The 18,441-nt window shown below is 38.1% G+C and overlaps 1 protein-coding gene, 1 long non-coding RNA gene and 1 pseudogene across 2 annotated transcripts; all 3 read right to left on the reverse strand.

Moving 5' to 3' along the window:
- Positions 1-317: 317 nt before the first annotated feature.
- On the reverse strand, positions 318-2,177 carry LOC120108931. The gene is made up of 2 exons (XR_005510047.1): positions 2,091-2,177; positions 318-721 (listed from the first exon to the last, which is right to left on the reverse strand). It is a non-coding gene; the product is annotated as an uncharacterized LOC120108931 (long non-coding RNA).
- Positions 2,178-2,798: 621 nt separating this feature from the next.
- On the reverse strand, positions 2,799-8,184 carry LOC113460965 (protein HGH1 homolog). The gene is made up of 6 exons (XM_039122645.1): positions 8,061-8,184; positions 7,658-7,981; positions 5,799-5,880; positions 4,772-4,920; positions 3,802-3,915; positions 2,799-2,865 (listed from the first exon to the last, which is right to left on the reverse strand). Exons 1-5 carry the CDS (start codon positions 8,112-8,114, stop codon positions 3,853-3,855), a joined length of 672 nt encoding a protein of 223 aa, XP_038978573.1. The 5' UTR covers positions 8,115-8,184; the 3' UTR covers positions 2,799-2,865; positions 3,802-3,852.
- A 449-nt stretch (positions 8,185-8,633) lies between these two features.
- LOC103700898 lies at positions 8,634-18,263 on the reverse strand (annotated as a pseudogene).
- Positions 18,264-18,441: the final 178 nt, after the last annotated feature.

Raw genomic sequence — 18,441 nt, forward strand, 5'->3', positions numbered from 1 at the left:
AACTCAAAACTTAACTTCAGTAATTTTTCGAGAACTATGATGGACAGGCCCTGCCTATTCGGTGAGGGATAAACCTGAAGTCTCTCGGATCAACAAAGGCGACTTTACCAACTCAACTGGCACGCTCAACTAATTTCAATAATTATTTTAGGTTTATTAACGATATCCATGGCAAAATTAAGAAAAAGACAATGGAACCAAGGTGTTCAAAATTGCTCATTATGAAACTGTTAATGCTTTGACTTTACAAGTACTTAAAAGCCAGACAAAACCACGGAGAAGTCTAAGGTGCCTCAAGGTGAACGGCAAGAACTAGTTGGCAAAACCAAAATATTATGCAATATAAACCTTTAAGAGGAACATAAAACAAGAGAGAGAATTTTACATGGTCCTCTGCAAGCTGTACACAAACATATATGGCATGTTTGGGAACCTTCACTCAATTCATGCAGTTTACCGCAGCAAATTTGATGGGAATGGTCATATTGTTGAAAGATAAAATAAATAAACATGGATACCCCATAATAAAAATACACCAAGCAGTTTTGCATCATTAATGATGGACAAGAAGCAGATTCTGGCATCATGGCATAAACCACTTTATCATTTCTTGACGGCTCCGCTAACCAGCAATCCACAAGAATCCTTATATCAACTATTATTCTCCAGCTCATCTTGACATCTCAAGTCAAGATTGTTCAACTTCACCATTACCAACCAGCTGTTAGCATAAATTAAAAAAATGTCAACAGGAAAGAAATTGATGTTTTCAGACAGAATTAGAAATATAATATTTAAGTGATGCACATTTGGAAGTGGCATGCAGTAAAAAAGTACTACTAATCAAGATGCATACAAGCACGCATCTGTTAGCAAACTTCTAATGGCAATGGCATTACTTCTTCCATCTGGCAGTATAATAAAACTTTGTGCAAAGAAAGGCTTCTTTTGAGCAAAGCAGTGGAGAGTGGAGTACAAACAATCCCACAAAAATGCAATTATCTTATTTTCCCTGAGGCACATGAATCAGGGATTCTTCCTTAGAACAAAAAAATACCAGGACAAAGTATCATGAACAATATGATTCTAAGAAAGAAAGATCCAGTTCACCTTCACTTGTTAACCTTCAAGACAATTTGTGAATATAATTCTGATGTCATATTATGAGTTTGTACAGCTTTATTGTTGGGATGGTTGATAATTTATACAAGTAGAAAATATTGCAATAAGTGACCACAACAAAGAAAACATAATATCTAAAAATCATATTCCAACAATAAGCTGTACAAACTCGAAGACATGATGTTGAACAGACCTAGCAACATGATTATGTAAAAAGCAGAGAAAGGATCAACAAATTCCAGCATCAAAGGAAGTAAGAGTTCTTATTTTCACATGTGCTAAAGTGAGAGTAACAGTAATATTAAAGAGTTAAAAATGTGTTATCTCTTTGCCAAACCTAAAGAATGCCACCATTTAGAGAGGGTCAAATATAAAATCATAGGTCATAAGATGATGTACATGGTTTATGATCTCCTTAAGTTTTGATTGAAGGTTCAGTAGAAACATATGAAGCAAGCCCCACAAAATTTGTTGAAACCAAATATATCTGAATGAACTCACCCATTTAAAAGTACCAAATAGATTATGAAGAGAATTTGTAATATAATCCTATTTGGGAGAAGCCAAACAAAGCAAAGTTATCTGCCCATTTCACTTGGGAGCAATTTTGTGTCATAAAGATCTTATAGATCCATCAGTACTTGAACTTCCAAAGCTAATCAGCTCATTACAACTAAAGCATATACAAGGGAACTGCATAGCCTTCCAATGACTTCTAAAAAGTAATAGGAGTATTTTCTGGGCAATATGGGATCAACTAGCCAATCAAAGACTTCCACAAAAGATTGTAATTTATCCTAGCATCCATGTTGCATATAACAAATTCTTTTATACAAAGAACTTTCAGCAATCATTTTCTACTTTTTTTAAGATTTTTTATTTTCTATAACAAGCACATTCCAATCGAAAGAACAAAAATGAACTTTGATATAGGATTCACTGCAATCAAAAGTTTGAGTTGTAAATACCAGAGAACCAATCAATTCATATGCTTCCATTACTTTTGGATCTTCCTCATCTTCATAAACCGACTTGCAGTATCCTAGGGCCATTAACAGACCACAGAGCTCTTCGTCCAGCTTTCCTGAAAGAAATTATAAACAAACCAGATCTTTTTTAACTGAGTCATCCAAGATGAGACACGAATGAAAGTAAACGATTTTGAAGAATGAAGCATAGCTCTGTTAAGCCTTGTCTGAAGTCTCATCCTACCGGACTTCTTCATTTAAGCAAATTTCTTAGACTAGCAATCATATAAAATTTCAACTATCATTTATTAGTTCGCATATCTACCAGTGCTTTCTAAACAAGACAACTCTTGGTGTCCATTCACATGTGAAATGGCAAATGTGGCTATGTTCAAGTAGGACTGCTTCATTAAGCCGCGATAAAAATCAGACAAAACTAAGTAATCGTTCTAACAAAGTGGAAAGCAAGAAGGTCCACTTCAGAAGTTTGAGAAAATTTCATGAAAATTGGCTGAGATGTGCAGACTAATCAAAAATCAGATCTTCTAAAGCAGGCATGGAGGTTACCCATAAACAAGTAGCATATTATGATTTTTTTTTTTTAAGCATAAATTATATATCCATCAAGATTAGTAACCTGACCTGCAAGGAAATCAAGTAAATAGCTTCCAATGCTTGTTTACGGATTTCTGGATCATCAACTTGTTCCCGGCACATGAGAAAGTGCATTACCAAGCTCCAGAGGCATTTTTGACCTATCTTCATCACTATAAACCTGTTTAATTCACAGAACAAGACATAAGATGAACTGCAATCAATATCACATGATCTAAAATTTCAAATAACCCAGACTATAAAGAAGTTAACCATAAGCCATAGCTATTTATATGAAAAATCAAATTTAATTTAAGAAAAAACCACCAAAAGAGCAACAAGATCAGGAACCAACAACATCATCAAAATAAAGGAACAGGTACAAGTGAACCCAGAAAAAAATCACATAGAAGCAAACCTAAGACCACAAAGAGTGTTTGCTTCATTGAAAACACAATAATTTCCGAGGACTTCCCTAACTTCCAATAAAACTGGAAGAACCACTATGGAGTTTGTAAAGGCAGTTAGAGAACTTGGAAAGCTAAAGCATCTTCTTAAGGAAGGATTTTTGATAAAATTATATCCTTTTGACTTTGAGTTTTAACACAAGTGCATAAAAATAGGAGTGGGGGTTGATAATACCAGCATTGAGCAGTAGTTTCTATGGCTCATTAAAAACATGAATGAGATTCAAAGGAACTTTGAAACTTCACCAGTATTCTACCAACATGAGATTCCAAGTTGACTAGAAACTGAAAATCATAAACGATTTACACTAGCCTATGTCTATTTCTGACACAGCAATAGGTAAGAAGTACATCTCATTGCCACCTTACACAGTAAATTAGGTTTCAGGAAGCAATGGCTGGTTATTTATAGCTTTTCTAGTAATGGCTGGTTATTTATAAGGATATCTGAAGCTGAGAGAAAGGTTTCTTAGTATTTCACCTAGTTACCTTTTGTAACTACTGATTGAAGATATTTTCCAACTCCAGAAATCCTTTCAAGACAACTATAGACAACTAGAAAAAGTGAACAAACTTCATGTTTTTCCCTCATAAAACAAGAAATCTCTCACAAGAAAATCCACAAAGAATCTAAGTTGACAAATATTTACCTTATTTCCAGCTACAGGCAGAAGCAGAGCAGGCCCATAGAAACTCTGATATCAAAGCAGATTCTGTAATTGACTATCAGCTTCAAAACAACAATTTCTGATGGTTCCAGATACCTGCAGGATATTATACACAGTATGAGAATCAAGTGGGAAAAAAGAAAGAAAACAATCATTTAAACAAAATTTAAGATGTTAAAATGACTAGAGAAAAGAATGCATCAGTTAAAAATCAATAGCCTTGAACTGATGCAGCATCATGAGAGGCATTTACAACAATGGCAAAATATGCTGAAACTGCATGTTGGTAGAATAACTATTGTAATTGGAGGACTAGAACAAGTTCCCATGTTTTAGAACTATTTCAGCATTTTATGAATCAAATTTAGTGGTGTGATAAAGGACCAAGGTACTGGCATGTACTGCTTAGTACATATCACACTGGCCCAGAACTGGTATACAGCACCCCTTGGGGCAGTTCTACCCTAGTTCCATGGTACATAATGTGTCGATCTTCTTCTTCTTCTTGGGTGCTCATTTCTGGTGTCGGCTTGTGCCAACCCAGTACTGCAGTACATACATACTGACCAGAGATCGCTATGAGTCCATACCTCGATGTTTAAATCCTTGGGTGTGACCTTACTGAACATGAACAAGGAAACTGGCTCAAGAGGATTACATGAAATTTGGGTTCAATGAAAATATCATATGCAACAGTGGGAAATGGAAATAATTCCGCCAACATTCCAAGCATATTGATCACATAGAAACTAAAGAAGTCAAACAATTTCCCAAGAAAAAAGGTCTAAAATCAGATGAAAACTAGTAAAAATTATTCATGATAGAAAACCTGAAATTCCAAGGATAACCAGTCTAAATTGTATTGCTGTTTGCATATGTAACTCATTCAGAACTACATAAATGCAATAGATTTCTCATTATGTTGAACAGGTCCAATATTCCTTTCTCATACCCCTTTTTTTCTTAGCAGATTTGTTGAATCAAACTGACGAATGACCTGTTTCAAAAGACCACGCTTGGGATCTAATAGAACCTTCCTTCCAGCTTGCACTTTTGAGATGTTCACAAGTATCGAAGCGACATGCTCGAAGGTATCTTCAGCTATAGATAAAGTTTAAAGCAACGAGGTCACAGTTTGATTAGCACAAACAAGATGTTAAAATAAAATGAAGACAATTGATGCAGGTCATCCCTTGCCCACTAGCTCACCTAAAATGGAGTATATAAAACTTTATAGAGTAGATGAAACAGATAAAGTGTGAAAATAACTTCATAATCAGCAAAAGCATAGATGAGCTAGAAATCAGGACTACACTCAAGGTAAAGAGTTCTGTAATTCAGCACTAAGGCCTTGTTTGCTTCCTAAATAATTTGAACCCAAATATCTGACTATATGTCATTATTCAGATAAAATTATTTAGCCCCTCCCATCCAAATAGTTTTAACCTCGTAAGATGAACAAGTACCAAAAAGGTGCTCTATGATTTTTCTGATATCTCCAAAGTAGCCCTCATTGTTGGAGCTATATTCCAGTGCATGACAGGTGTTTAGCTGAATAAACCTGAATAAAGCTAAAAAAGTGAACTTTATTCAGGAACCAAACATAGCCCTAATTCTACATATGCACAAGAAATGATAACAATTTATATCTCCAGAGAAGATTCAAAATAGAAAGCTAGTCTCTGATTCCCATCTTCAGAAATTTCTTTTCTAGTTCTCTCGAGATTAAGTCCTCAAAGAACATCTAGATTGTTACATATTGTATATATCCAAAACATAAACTAATGCTGTCAAAATCCATCAGTAGCAACAAAACAACCACAGAGAGGAAGAGACCCATAATTCTTGGTATATATAAGAAATGGCATATTCCATATCTTGTCAAATAAAACTCATAACTTCCTTAGACCATGATGCAGCAGCAAAATTAAAGATTTGCCAACAATCCCAATAATAACATGACAACAAAGACAACATACCTGTTGACTCAACAGAAGATGACCTACAGAATGATCTAACAAGCTTCGAGATGTACAACCCTTCCATCTTATCATCTCCAACCTAAACAGGAGTATATTGTGCTTCAGTATATTCTATAAAGGACTGCTGCATGTGGAATGCTATGTGTGCATGTTTTGTGCCAGTTCAAACAAAATTTCAGGGAATAATGGAAAAGAAACACAATAAATTATAACATTAAAAAATAAAGAAAAACATGAAATATGTAGTAAAACAGTAGAATCCAGAAAACCTAGGCCCGATTTGCAATCTTCATTAATAAAAAATATCAGCAAATATAACTTCAAATGGGAAAAAATACAATAAGATGAAAGACATGAAAAATTTATCAGTGTGATGAAAAAAAAGGTAAAATGCTGAAAGGTTCATGAATAATCCTAAAACCATGTGTTCATTAACTGATGATAATAATTTTTATTTCCTACTGCTAATGCAAATGCATTTATCCCTCACTGTAGAGTAACCCCCCCCCCCAACCCCACCCCGCGCGAATATATAAAAAAAGGAAAAGAAGGATACATGTGCGCTAAGTTAATATAGCTAGAAATTATACCATTACTAAAACTCCACGGACCTGCTTGGCAGCCTAAACAGTCTGGCTATGTGATTAAGAGGGTCTCAAGAAATAAGTCTTAACAAGAAGGGCTGCAACTAAAAGAATTTGAAACAGGTAATGAGAATTATCTTCCATTTTTCTTTAAGGAAAAAAAAGAAAGAAAGCAAAAGAAGACTCAATATGGTGCAACAATATTCCAATATTCAAAGATGTTAGCTTTCACCCCTTAAATTTCCTTAAAGTTTAAAGTATCCTTACAAATAGAATGCCTTATAATCCTCGATTTCATAATTTAATTGATGCAATCTATATCCCTCATCAACCCCTCATAGACTTGTAAAAATGAATGTGCAAATACCTTTCACATGTTCTTTGGCCTAAATATTTGATTCAAGCTCTTAGACACAATTCTTATATGTTCAAATCATCTTAACATTTTTGATATCTTTATTATCTTCTATCCAATGTAATTTCTTAGAACATGAACTTTTTTCATGTATCTCCATTCAGCACCAGAGAGAGAAAGAGGGGAAAGGAAAGAAGCTTATAATCTTTGTTGTGGAGCACCTTCTGATTCCAGTTTGAGTATTTAACTGAACAGAGCCACAACCAAGATAATGTTAAAAAAGAAAATTTTTGACTTGAAAAATATAGAAAAGCTAAGATAGTCCATAATAAAGCATCTTTCTACATGAGTTCTCTTAATCAGGCATGTTATGGCTATTTGGTAACCTACAAACACATACACTAGATAGAGGTGCTAAATAGCAAGCATCAAATAAAAAAAAACATTTATACGTGAACTTGAAATATTTTGACATTAAATGCAAATCCGTGCAAAACTCTATGTTCGGAGCCAAATCAAACAAATCTTTTTCACTTCATATTACTAAAACAAGTTATACCCACATTCGTTTATATAATTAAAGACTCCAAAATCAAACCACATAAAATAAAATTCCAAACCAAATGCTACGCTTAACATTCTTCATAGTTAATCAGCCAATTCAACATCTTCCGCTCCACATCATCGATCAAAAGCCCTTCCTACACATTCTAAACTCTCCAATTACCCAAAATTTCAATTTTCAGACATAGCCCACTCTCCTCTTCCAAACAGAAGCCAATATGTTTAGAAAAAAAAATCACCGACTATTGAACGACCAAAACTAATCAATCAAATTGGACGAAAAAGGTAATGTCAATAAAGAGCAAACAATTCTAAAAAACTGGATTTTTATTCGTGGAACTCGAAAGTAGTACCTGAAGGAGGGCGGCGCTGCCAGAGTCCACTTGGGTGAGATTGGCGAGGAGCATGATGAGGGGCCGAGCGACTTTTTGATCGGAGTGCTTGTAGAGAGTATCCATGGCTGTGGGGACGGCGCCGAGGGAGACGAGCTTGTCGGCGAGGGTAGGGTTCTGGGAGAGGTTGATCAGGGCTTCGGCGGCGGGAACGGACAGCTCCGGGGAGTCGCGGATGAGGCGGGAGAGGGCGGGCAGGGCGACGTCGGCGCGGGCGGCAAGGGGGAGGAGGCCCTCGTCGGAGCCCGTCAGGCCCCGAACAATGTCCACCGCCGCCTTCTTCACCTGGACCAATTATACTCATTAGAAAGCTTAGAGACAGAGAAAGAGGGGGGGGGGGGGGGGGGAGCGAGAGAGAGAGTACTTGGGGGGAAGGGGAGGAGAGAAAGCCGAGGAGTTCGTCGAGCTCGGTCGCCATGGGAGTATGCGGAGAGGAGAGGGAGAGCGGCGGCTCGAAGTCTCCAACTCGTAGCCCCAAAGAAACTATTTAAAAGGAAAATTGAATTTTTTCAATACTAGTACTTAGTATTTTGTTTCAATAAAAGGTGCAACATAAATCCGCGGTCGTCTAGGCAACGGAATAATTATGTTTTTTTCTAATTTACTTTTTCCTTTAATTTGAAAAATTGGAAAAAAATATGCCCTCCCTGAGATTTAACAATTGATAACACTAGGTATAAATCTAGTGTTTTCCACTTAATCCTAGCTACACAAATAGGCCTTACAACTAAATGCAATGTCTGAGCTCAGGTAAATCCATTCAATATTTTTCTTTTATATTTTGTCCTCATAGATCTTGACAAAGATTTTTCCTTGTCCCTCTGGTCTATTATCCATCTCGTTTTATTGGTTAGCAGGCGGAAAACTACATTAGCCTCTTTTCCACTTGAACGACATGGATGCAATAACATTGTAACAATATTCTTGTTTTCAAAATTCATGACCACTTATGCTCATGCAAATGGGGTGCTCTTGTTTGTCACCCAAGCTTTCTCATACAATAAACTAAGACCATCCTTCATGTCAAGCATTTGTCACCCACATCTTAACCTTGCATTAAAAAATGCGGGACCCTATAGTTTAAGACTGATCGAACAAAAGGCGAAAAAGAACAATACCATCAACAAGCAAAAATGCAAAATTCAACTAACTCTTTCTGCTTGGAGGTTGAAGGGAGGGCCGACCGCTTAGAAGAAAAGCCAGTCCTCCTACCAAGAGATAACAGGTAGTAATACCATCCAAGCAAGCGCTTAGTGGTAGGTCGCATACAAGTTTTCCTGATCCATTCAGACCCCAATCGTGAGGAGACATGCATATATGAAGTCTAGGCAAGATTTCGATACAACCGCCTATCTGCCTTATCTCTTTCCAAGAACTCACAACGCAATGAGAGGTTTGATCCATTTCTTAATCACAACAGGATTCCATCAGAAGCAGGGTTGCAACTGCTTTGTGACCTCTGTGACAATGCTGCTGTGGTCCAGGACATGCCTGGCCTTCATAATCCTCGCAGTGGCATCCTGGATCTGAGGTTTTCGATCTTCCTCCACACTCTGGCGAGTCTCCTGCTTCTCTGGCTTTGATTCCTTTAGTGCACCACAGTACGTATCCTCATCTTAAAAAACATGTGAATTGTCATTGACATAGAAGACATCATCCTCAGATATATCCTTGCTTATGGGATCCCTACAAAGAAACATTTTTACCCCCGCTACCAGCAAGAGATTGAAGACATCGCCTCAGAACTGCCAATGGTATTTCAGTAGCCTGATTTATTTCTTAGCAGCTTAACTGATCAACTGAATTGAACAGCATAGGAATACAAATTTGGGAAGTTTAAACATTCAGCTCATGCTTCTGGCCCTCCCAAAAGTTGCCTTCAAATCAGCAGTGAGTCAGCGACCATGTTTGTTTGCCATAATAACATTTGCCCAGTGGGAGTTCTGAGATAATATAACCGAAATTTCTCAAATATACCAAGCAGCTGGAAGATTATATGTAGCACTGGGTTGCATTGGCCAATACCCCCGCAGTCAGAACTTGGACCGTCCAAGTAGGGCCTTCTCCAGCCTCAGAAACTTGACTAGCATAGAAACCTTGTATGGTATCCTGGGAGATTTTCATATCTGTAAACATACCATCAAAGTTTATTAGTAAACTGATGCCCACACTGTGTCTTAAGCTTAACTATCAGACTTCTATCTGCATCAATGAAAACCATCCTTCCAGAAAGGAGCCTCTTTGCAAGGTGTTGCTTGTAATATTTTTCAAAGACATCCTTCTCTTGCAAATACTGGAAAAGCTTCAGCACTCTGTTGAGGACAATCTCTACACGCTCTTCACTGACCCCTTTCAGGCCTTCACAGAGTTTATTATCAACGTACAAGAAAATTTACTCTGGCAAACTGTTATTTAGATAAATGAAATATTTGAATGAAGAGTTCAGAGCATTTTGAAAAGTCGTCATTGTTGAATGCAGTTCTTATAATCTTGTCGTGCTTATCTTATTCATTCAGAAGGCGCTGAACAAAGTCCACCGGATCCTTTAATCTCTCTGGATCAATTACTAATTGCTTTCCAGTTTCTCGAAAGTGAGAAGTCATCATAACTCTTATTGTTGAAAGACCCATGCGAACATGGAAGAACAAGTAGTGCAGTCTGCTCAACTCTTCATATTCATCATCCACAAGCCTGTTAACAGGACCCAAGTTTCTCATGTGGACCAATCTCCACGTGTGGTTTACAATCACCTCCATCTCCACCACGTGTCATTTTTTATTCTGTTCTGGCATCCAAGTAGTGAGAAACCCTTCCATCTCTTCGTTAAGCTGCCTCTCAGCTTTCTCAAGGTGGTTGCCACAATCAAAGCATTTGATAAACTGCTGGGACTCGTCACTACAAAAACTAGCTGAAACCTCCAGAAAAGGCTTTTCAAAATTTTCCCGATATACAGAAGATCCCAGATCCCAGATCCCAGATCGACTAACATCTTTGTTATATTTCTCATCAACCCTTGATTTATAACTTCACCTGTACGTTCTTTGTGTACGAGTTCAAGGAATGTATTGAGTAGCCAATCCTAAATTTTGCTGGAGTTGATGATATTATCTCTCAATAGGTTCACCCCTGGCCCATGAACAGGTGACTTGTGAGTACTAGGAACAAAAGTCCTGTCCATGTACACTATATGTCTCGGATCATCTGCAATGCCTTATCGTGATCCCGTCTTCTTTTTTTTTGTGTTCAGCTCCTCTTAAAAATAAACCCCCCTAAGCAGCCTCAATTGATGTCAATATTTCTTTTAGGTGCCAAGTCATAGTCATTACAAACCTGGACTACTGCTTTTCTCCATATTTGTACAGCACCATATTGTAAGCATTCCTCGATCAAAAGAAAAGTTCAAACATGAGAATGCTACATCCCAATTTCCATCGACGCCCATGTGAAGACTTTTTGCCTTCTAACAGAACCTCATAATATCCAAGGGAATCATCATAGCATGTCAATTTGAAGCCACAACCTAGAGATAGATGAGGAGACCTGGTCTGTTAGGTCGCAGAATATCACTTCTTTTGCAAACAGGCCCTGGAGGTAAAAAAGTCAAATCAGGATCTTACCATGATGACAGAGAAAATGATATCTGACAGCGTTCTCTGTATGCTCTTACTGCTTCAATCTTCAACTGGCATTGCAAATAAAATCATAAAAGATGAAACCAAGTGACAATTTTCAAATATTATGATGTTGCCTACTCTCACTCTGCCTTTAAGTCAGAGAGACATAGTTGACCAGAATAAATGTTTCAGAAGGTTTGAGCGCTGCAAGATTCAGGGCAAACTTAAAAATCTTCCAGAAGCTAGCATGATCATTCCACTGCTTACATTATGATCACAAATGACAATCCTGAATATGGTATTAGGTTATGCCAACCATAGATTTTATGGACCAATCAATAACAAGTTCAAAACAAAATAAAATAGCTACAGGAAAGCATTACCAAGTCCAGCCCATGTAGGTTGGCATGTATACATATTACCAAACCAAGCATCCATGAAGACCAATGATTTTCACAAAAAAAAAAAAGGAGATCAGCTTGAAGACATAGGTATATCATCAGAACCTCATTTCTTCTATTTTCCTACAGTAAATATGGTATTGTATGTAAATGAAAATAAAAAATTTGAAAGAAATAACAGAACAACTTTCTTCTTATACAAAAACAAATAGAAGCTATACGCACAGAATGTATTTCCTACCAAAAGCCCTATGTACAGTAACAATCCTGTGTGAGTAAATATGTTTTGCATAATTTCTTGATGAGACATTGAACTCCATGCTTGCTGTTTTAGCTTCTCATACAAGACCTAAGCAGCGAGTGCATGATGTGCACTTATGGAAGAGAAGTAGGTGGAAATGTTTTGGAGACGGAGATTTAATGCAAGCATTTGTGTTATTGTAGTATGTTGCGGACACCAGTATCGGACCGCCTGTTACGCGGTGCCACGGTCGTCGCAGAAGAACAATCCAGCCACTTTCGTTGCGGCTAGATTGATTTATTTTATTTTATGTTGATTGGGCTTATTTGCATATTGTCATTTTAGGACCTTTATAGGATTGTTTTTTTTTTTTGTAGGGGTCTTTTTGTTATTTTGTGACCCTATATATATGAGTCCATGCACTTGTTTAGGGTTATGGAATGATTGAATGAAAATAGCCTCCTTTTCTCTTAAATCCTAGTATGAAGCCATCGCCAGAGCTAGGTGACAAGCCTGGTTCTTCTTCTTTCCCCTCCTCTTCTCTTCTTCCTCCTTCCTTCTCATCTCTGCAGTTGTCCTGCATCAACTTTGGTATCAGAGCAGGCCCGGCTTTGCCTCTATTACCAAAGCCCCGAGATCCAGTTTATGGACGGACCACCCTTGATTCCTTTTTTCCGCTTACCGCATGAGATCGTTGCCTGAGCCATCGCACCGCGGATGCTAGATCGTGTCAAAGGCCATCGCGCAGCGCGCGTTGCAATGGGAAAGAAAAATTTTATTTCCCTTTTCTCTTCCCTCTCTCTCGGCTCTCACATGAAGAACAGGGGAAAACCCCTTTCGGCAGTTCCTCCCCTCCCATCGTCGCGCCCATTCCCACCACCACCACTCAAGAACTGTCAAAGGGGGTTTTTCCCTGTTTTTCGTGGGAGAGCCGAGAGAGAGGGAAGAGAAAAGGGAAATAAATTTTTTCTTTCCCTTTGCAACGCGTGCTGTGCGACGGCCTTCAACACGATCCGGCGTCCACGGTGCGATGGCTCCGCCAACAATCTCGTGCGGTAGGCGGAAAAAAGGAATCGAGGATGGCCCGTCCATAAACTGAATCCCGAGGCTTTGGCAATAGAGACAAAGCCGGACTTGCTTTGATACCAAAGTTGATGCAGGACAACTGCAGAAAGGAGAGGGAAGGAGGAAGAAGAGAAGAGAAGAGAAGGGAAAAGAAGAAGAACCAAGCTTCTCACCTAGCTCCGACCATAGCTTCACACCAGAATTTCAAAGAAAAGGAGGCTATTTTCATTCAATCATTCAATAACCCTAAACAAGTGCATGGACTCATATATATAAGATCACAAAATAACAAAAAGATCCTACAAAAAAAGACAATCCTATAAAGACCCTAAAATAACAATATGCAAACAAGCCCAATCAACATAAAATAAAATAAAATAAAATAAATCAATCCAACCACAACGAAAGTAACTGGACCGTCCTCCTGCGATGACCGTGGCCCCGCATAACAGGCGGTCCGGTACTGGTGTCCGCACCAACTAATGATTGAATGAAAATAGCCTTCTTTTATCTAAAACCCTAGTGTGAAGCCATGGCCAGAGCCAGGTAAGAAGCCTAGTTCTTCTTCTTTCCCCTTCTCTTCTCTTCTTCCTCCTTCTTCCCTCTCCTCCCTACAATTGTCCTGCATCATAGTATAGGATGACAGTAATTAACAAGTCTGTTCATGGAAAAAGGCAAGACAAGTTTCTAAGCATAGGAATTGCAATAATGGTTTCAATTTCACAGATGATAAATTACATAACAAGACAAATAAATAACTCAAAATAAAACAAGATTTCTGTGGAGGGAAAACGGTTCAGAACTAAGAAGTACCAATATCCAAATTGTATGACCTAATTTACATGTAAAATTGAATAAATTATCAATCTATCTTTGATAACATCTGAGTGTTGAACCCAGTATTAATTCTAATTCACTATGATAATGATGACAATCATCGCCATCTAAGCCTTATCTCAACAAAATGTAGTTAGTGAGGAAGCAAAACTCAAGTAATTATGGCTCCAAGAAGGACTAAATAGGTTTTTCTTTAAATTCATTGCCGAACTAATGTTAATCTTGTATCTATTAGAACTAGATTCGAAGCTAATACAACTTTAGGTGAGAGAAAGCCTTGCCATGAAACCTAGAAGGGTAATGACGAGTTTGAATACCTACCATACTGGTTGCAGTATAAGCTCATTCAACCAAAGACAAATCCTTCTAAATCCTCCAAGACATGGAGCTTAAATAGTAGAAATAATGTGATGTTTGGTGTATGTGTTTATATCTGAGCAACCCAGCGTAGGCCATATCCATAAAAATAATAATCGAGCCTTTTCCAATTGTTCTCGATCTACTAAGTTAATCCTTATCTGCCAATCTTTGATAATGTGGGAAAAAAACTACCTTCTGGTCATCCTTCTTAACATATATTCAACTATCTACCTTGATTGGGTTTCCTCAAATTTTCATTATAAATGTCCATGTCTTCTTAACCAATTCATAAACAAGTTGTCATCAATCAGTGCCACTTTGGTGCCTCCTCTAATACACTTGTTCCTCACTTTATGGTTCCTAATTTACCACACATCCATCTCAATGTTCTCGTATTAATTTCATCTTCATCATGTTTACATGGAATTTTTTTTATATCACATACAACCTCACAATGATGGCGCTTGGACATGGATATGAGAATCAGATTCAAAAAAGTGTCCATGTGTCTGACTCAGCAAGAGGCAAAAAAATGAGATGCATACATACAAAAAAAAATCTAACTAATATACATATACATTTTGAAATTAGGTATTGTATAAAAGAAAATATTGAAAGATATTAGTCATTCATCTTTCTTATCCAAACTTTCCAATTAGCTTAAAGATTATAGAAACATACATTAGTAATCTTAATGCCTACATTCAGACCAATCTCCAACAAAATAAAAATCATGTTTAAAAGTTGAAATTAAAAAAAAAGGATTAGAATTCACGTGTCTCATGTGTATCAGATTCAATGCACATCTGAAACAGATCGTAGGAGTTGGATGATAGTGTCCATGTAACATATCCTAAAAATCACATAAGAATGAAAGCCTTATTTCCATTCTATGGTAAGTTGTCAAGGCACACATAAGTCACATGACACCCTAGAAGCAAATCTCCACTTCATCGACACACCTTTATTTATATTAAAAATGTCTCCATCCACCTACCCATAATTTTTTACAATCGGACCTAGATGTTTGAGCTAACAAAGATATAGTATCATACGGCTATCAATTCCTACTAGGAAGTCTTATTCTCTTCTATATACCCTCTTGTTGTCCTAATTATAGACCCTTATCTTCTTCTCCAAAATATCAATTAGTATCGGACCTTTGTCCTCTCCTCATCAATCAACACCACATCGGATGTAAATAGCGTACATCGCAACATATCTTCCTAAATATTACAAATAAGAAGCATCAACTTATGTATGTGAGGAAGCCCTAATTAAAGATTAAGTGAGAAGCAGGTTGGAGGGGAGAGAGGGAGGGATGGGGGACTAACACCACAAACCCATCCCAAAATTTAGAACATGACAATATCATTCTCCCTAACACTGCCAACTATGGTTCGCCATACCGGCCCAAACCGGACGGCACGGAGCGTACCGTATCAGTTCGGTACCGGTACACTGTACGGAAGGTGTCCTGACACTTGGTACGCCGAAAACATTCCGTACCGTACCATACCGACATTGTGATAGTGTAGCACCAGTATGGGATCCGGTACCGAAACGGCGAACCTTGCTGTAAACACTTATTTAATCTCACAAAACTTGCAGCTCATCTATAAGTTTACCTGCAAAGATCAAACTTAATATTCTTCATTTTCTCAGCTCCATAACAAACAGCATGACTCAGCCCAATTAAATAGTCAAAAGTTATACCAAACAAATGATGTTCTATTATCTTCCACATCAAATACCGGAAAGAAAAACAAAGGGACTAAAGCTAGATTAAATGAAATAAACATAACCATGAAGCATACTGAGCATAGGCTAATGAATATCGGATGCTAACAAAGCAATCCAAGGCATCCTGAATAGATCAGACTTATGTGGTAGCAACTATAAGAAAATAAAAGCACAATAGAGGCATTGATAGTGAAGCAAATGAGTGGATAAAAACAAGAAGCATTTGCTTATAACTAATAAGTTAGTTCATTTGAGGGGCATATTAGTGAAAATAGAAATGGTAGTAGAAATCCAACTAACTATCAGTATTGACAAAACTCATAGACAGCCTAGTAAGGGAGGGAATTTGGGTCTTAGTTCACATTCTGAAAGGAAAGGTAGAACCAAAGAATAATGGTGGAAATGAGAAGGGATGAAGCTGCTCGCTATGGGAGATAAGGCTTCCAACAAACATAGCTGTTTCACATAACTGTCTATATTGATATATAATGGCAACAAAAATGCCTAAGACATGAGAAAACATGCTGCTACTCAAAGTTGTAATGAATAGGCACTGCCAACAAGAATAAAGCAAATAGCAAACATATGGAACAGTATGAACAACATTTAACTTGAAAACATTTGACTTGAAACTCAACACTCTCATACTTCTCCTCTAGCAGGACTCTAGATATTCATGCATCGAAGATTGTAAAAACATTTGACTTGAAATGTTTGATTCAAAGGCTTAGTAAACATGTCAGGCACCTTGTTCACAGGCCCTCTACTTCTCCCTAGAATATCATGGTGTTTGCCGTACAACCCACTGGCCAATTGCCATGGTACAATTATACAAGACTTTAAGCTTTAAAAGTCATTACTGCAAGGAGGGGTTTCAGCAATAAGAGTTCATAAACTGTGTTTAAAATTGATATACAGCCTCCCTTTGCAATATCTTATTGATCTCTGAGTAATAGGGCCGGTCTAGCCAGCACAAGAGAACCCTAAATACAAAAACAATCATTCTTCTTATATAAGGTGTACCATAGTCACAACAAATTCTAAATTTCTGAGGATCCCAATCATCAATGTGTTAAAAAACAGTGGGCGGCAAATGGGCAGCCAGGAGTACAAATATATATAAATATTGCCCAAGTTTGAACAAGTCATTAGTCATCGTCAATTAAAACCACCAGTAAGCACGCTACAATGCAGGAGATGACTATATATTTGCTCTCCATCTCTCTTCTTTCAACACAATTATTCACAGGTATATTAATAATAGCACACTAGAGGCTAACACAAGAGGGCATTTTATATGGTCCAGTTATGTATGCATAGCAAAGGCAAGAAACTACCTTCCCTAGAGCATTCAGGTCAAAGTCAAACAATCATGAAAGGAATGATCCACCTAACAAAATGGCAGGCAATTCTATGAATAACCAGTGTAAAGGCCAAAAAATTTAGTAAAATAAGTGTATGCCAATTAATACTAGATCAAACAACAGCCACCGAAAATGATAGCAGGCTACAAAATCAGTCTATAAATTCCCGACAACCCAAGACTCCATTAAACAACGCCATCCCACAAAAACTCACCAAGCAAAACAAGTAGAGACTAACAAACAAAGCAAACAACAACCAACCACACTTATAGTATCGGCATTTCAAAACAACTTCAAAAGCATCGAACGAGTCGCCGGGGAGGGAGGGAAGAGGGTACCTGCAGAGCTTCTCGAAGCTGAGGCCGCTGGCGTTGTGGTTATAAATGTTCATGAATCGCGCGCTCGAGCATCTTCCACGTCTTCTCGGCGTACTTGGGATCCACCTCCACCCGCCGATGGAACGCCTCGATCTAGAAGTTCCTCCCCTTCTGGGCGCGGCGCTCATCCTCCCGGCCCCGGATCGACCCCTGGAACCCGAAAAAATCGATCGAACAGCGACCCCCGGATCGAAAGGAAAGGACGGGGATTAGGGTTTGAACTTTCAGAGAAGGGAGAAGGCGGAGTAAGAGAGAGGAAGAGGAGAAGCCCTCGGCGTGCGAGGATGGGGGCGTCAACGGTCTCAAATATTGAACGCTCGTCTGAGAATTTCTTTCGTCTTAAGAGCGCAGGACATTGATCTAAGCCGTTCGATTGATGCGATTTGCCCATGTGGCATTGTTTAGATGACTGAATGTTATGGGATGAGAATTTCATGAAAAAAGGTTCCAGATTGAGCATGCATAGAAGGTAAATGAACTCCGACGGGCAGTTTGAGAGGATATTATCTTTGCCAAGACCATACTAAGAATGGAGTGGGTGCACCTAGAAGGAGACACTACTATAGTGAGGGGTTGCAAAATGTTAGGGCGACTGGCATCCGCTTCTGTATGATGTATATGAGATGGTGCGAAAGTTTGTGGTTTTTTGGACTATTCATATATTTCGAAAGGTAAACAGTGCAAACGGACTGGCTAACTCATTCATAGCACACCATGTAGGAAAAGTTTCTCTGGAAGAGTTT

The sequence above is a fragment of the Phoenix dactylifera genome, unplaced genomic scaffold (genome assembly GCF_009389715.1).
Source record: "Phoenix dactylifera cultivar Barhee BC4 unplaced genomic scaffold, palm_55x_up_171113_PBpolish2nd_filt_p 001648F, whole genome shotgun sequence".
In the NCBI taxonomy this organism is placed as follows: domain Eukaryota; kingdom Viridiplantae; phylum Streptophyta; class Magnoliopsida; order Arecales; family Arecaceae; genus Phoenix; species Phoenix dactylifera.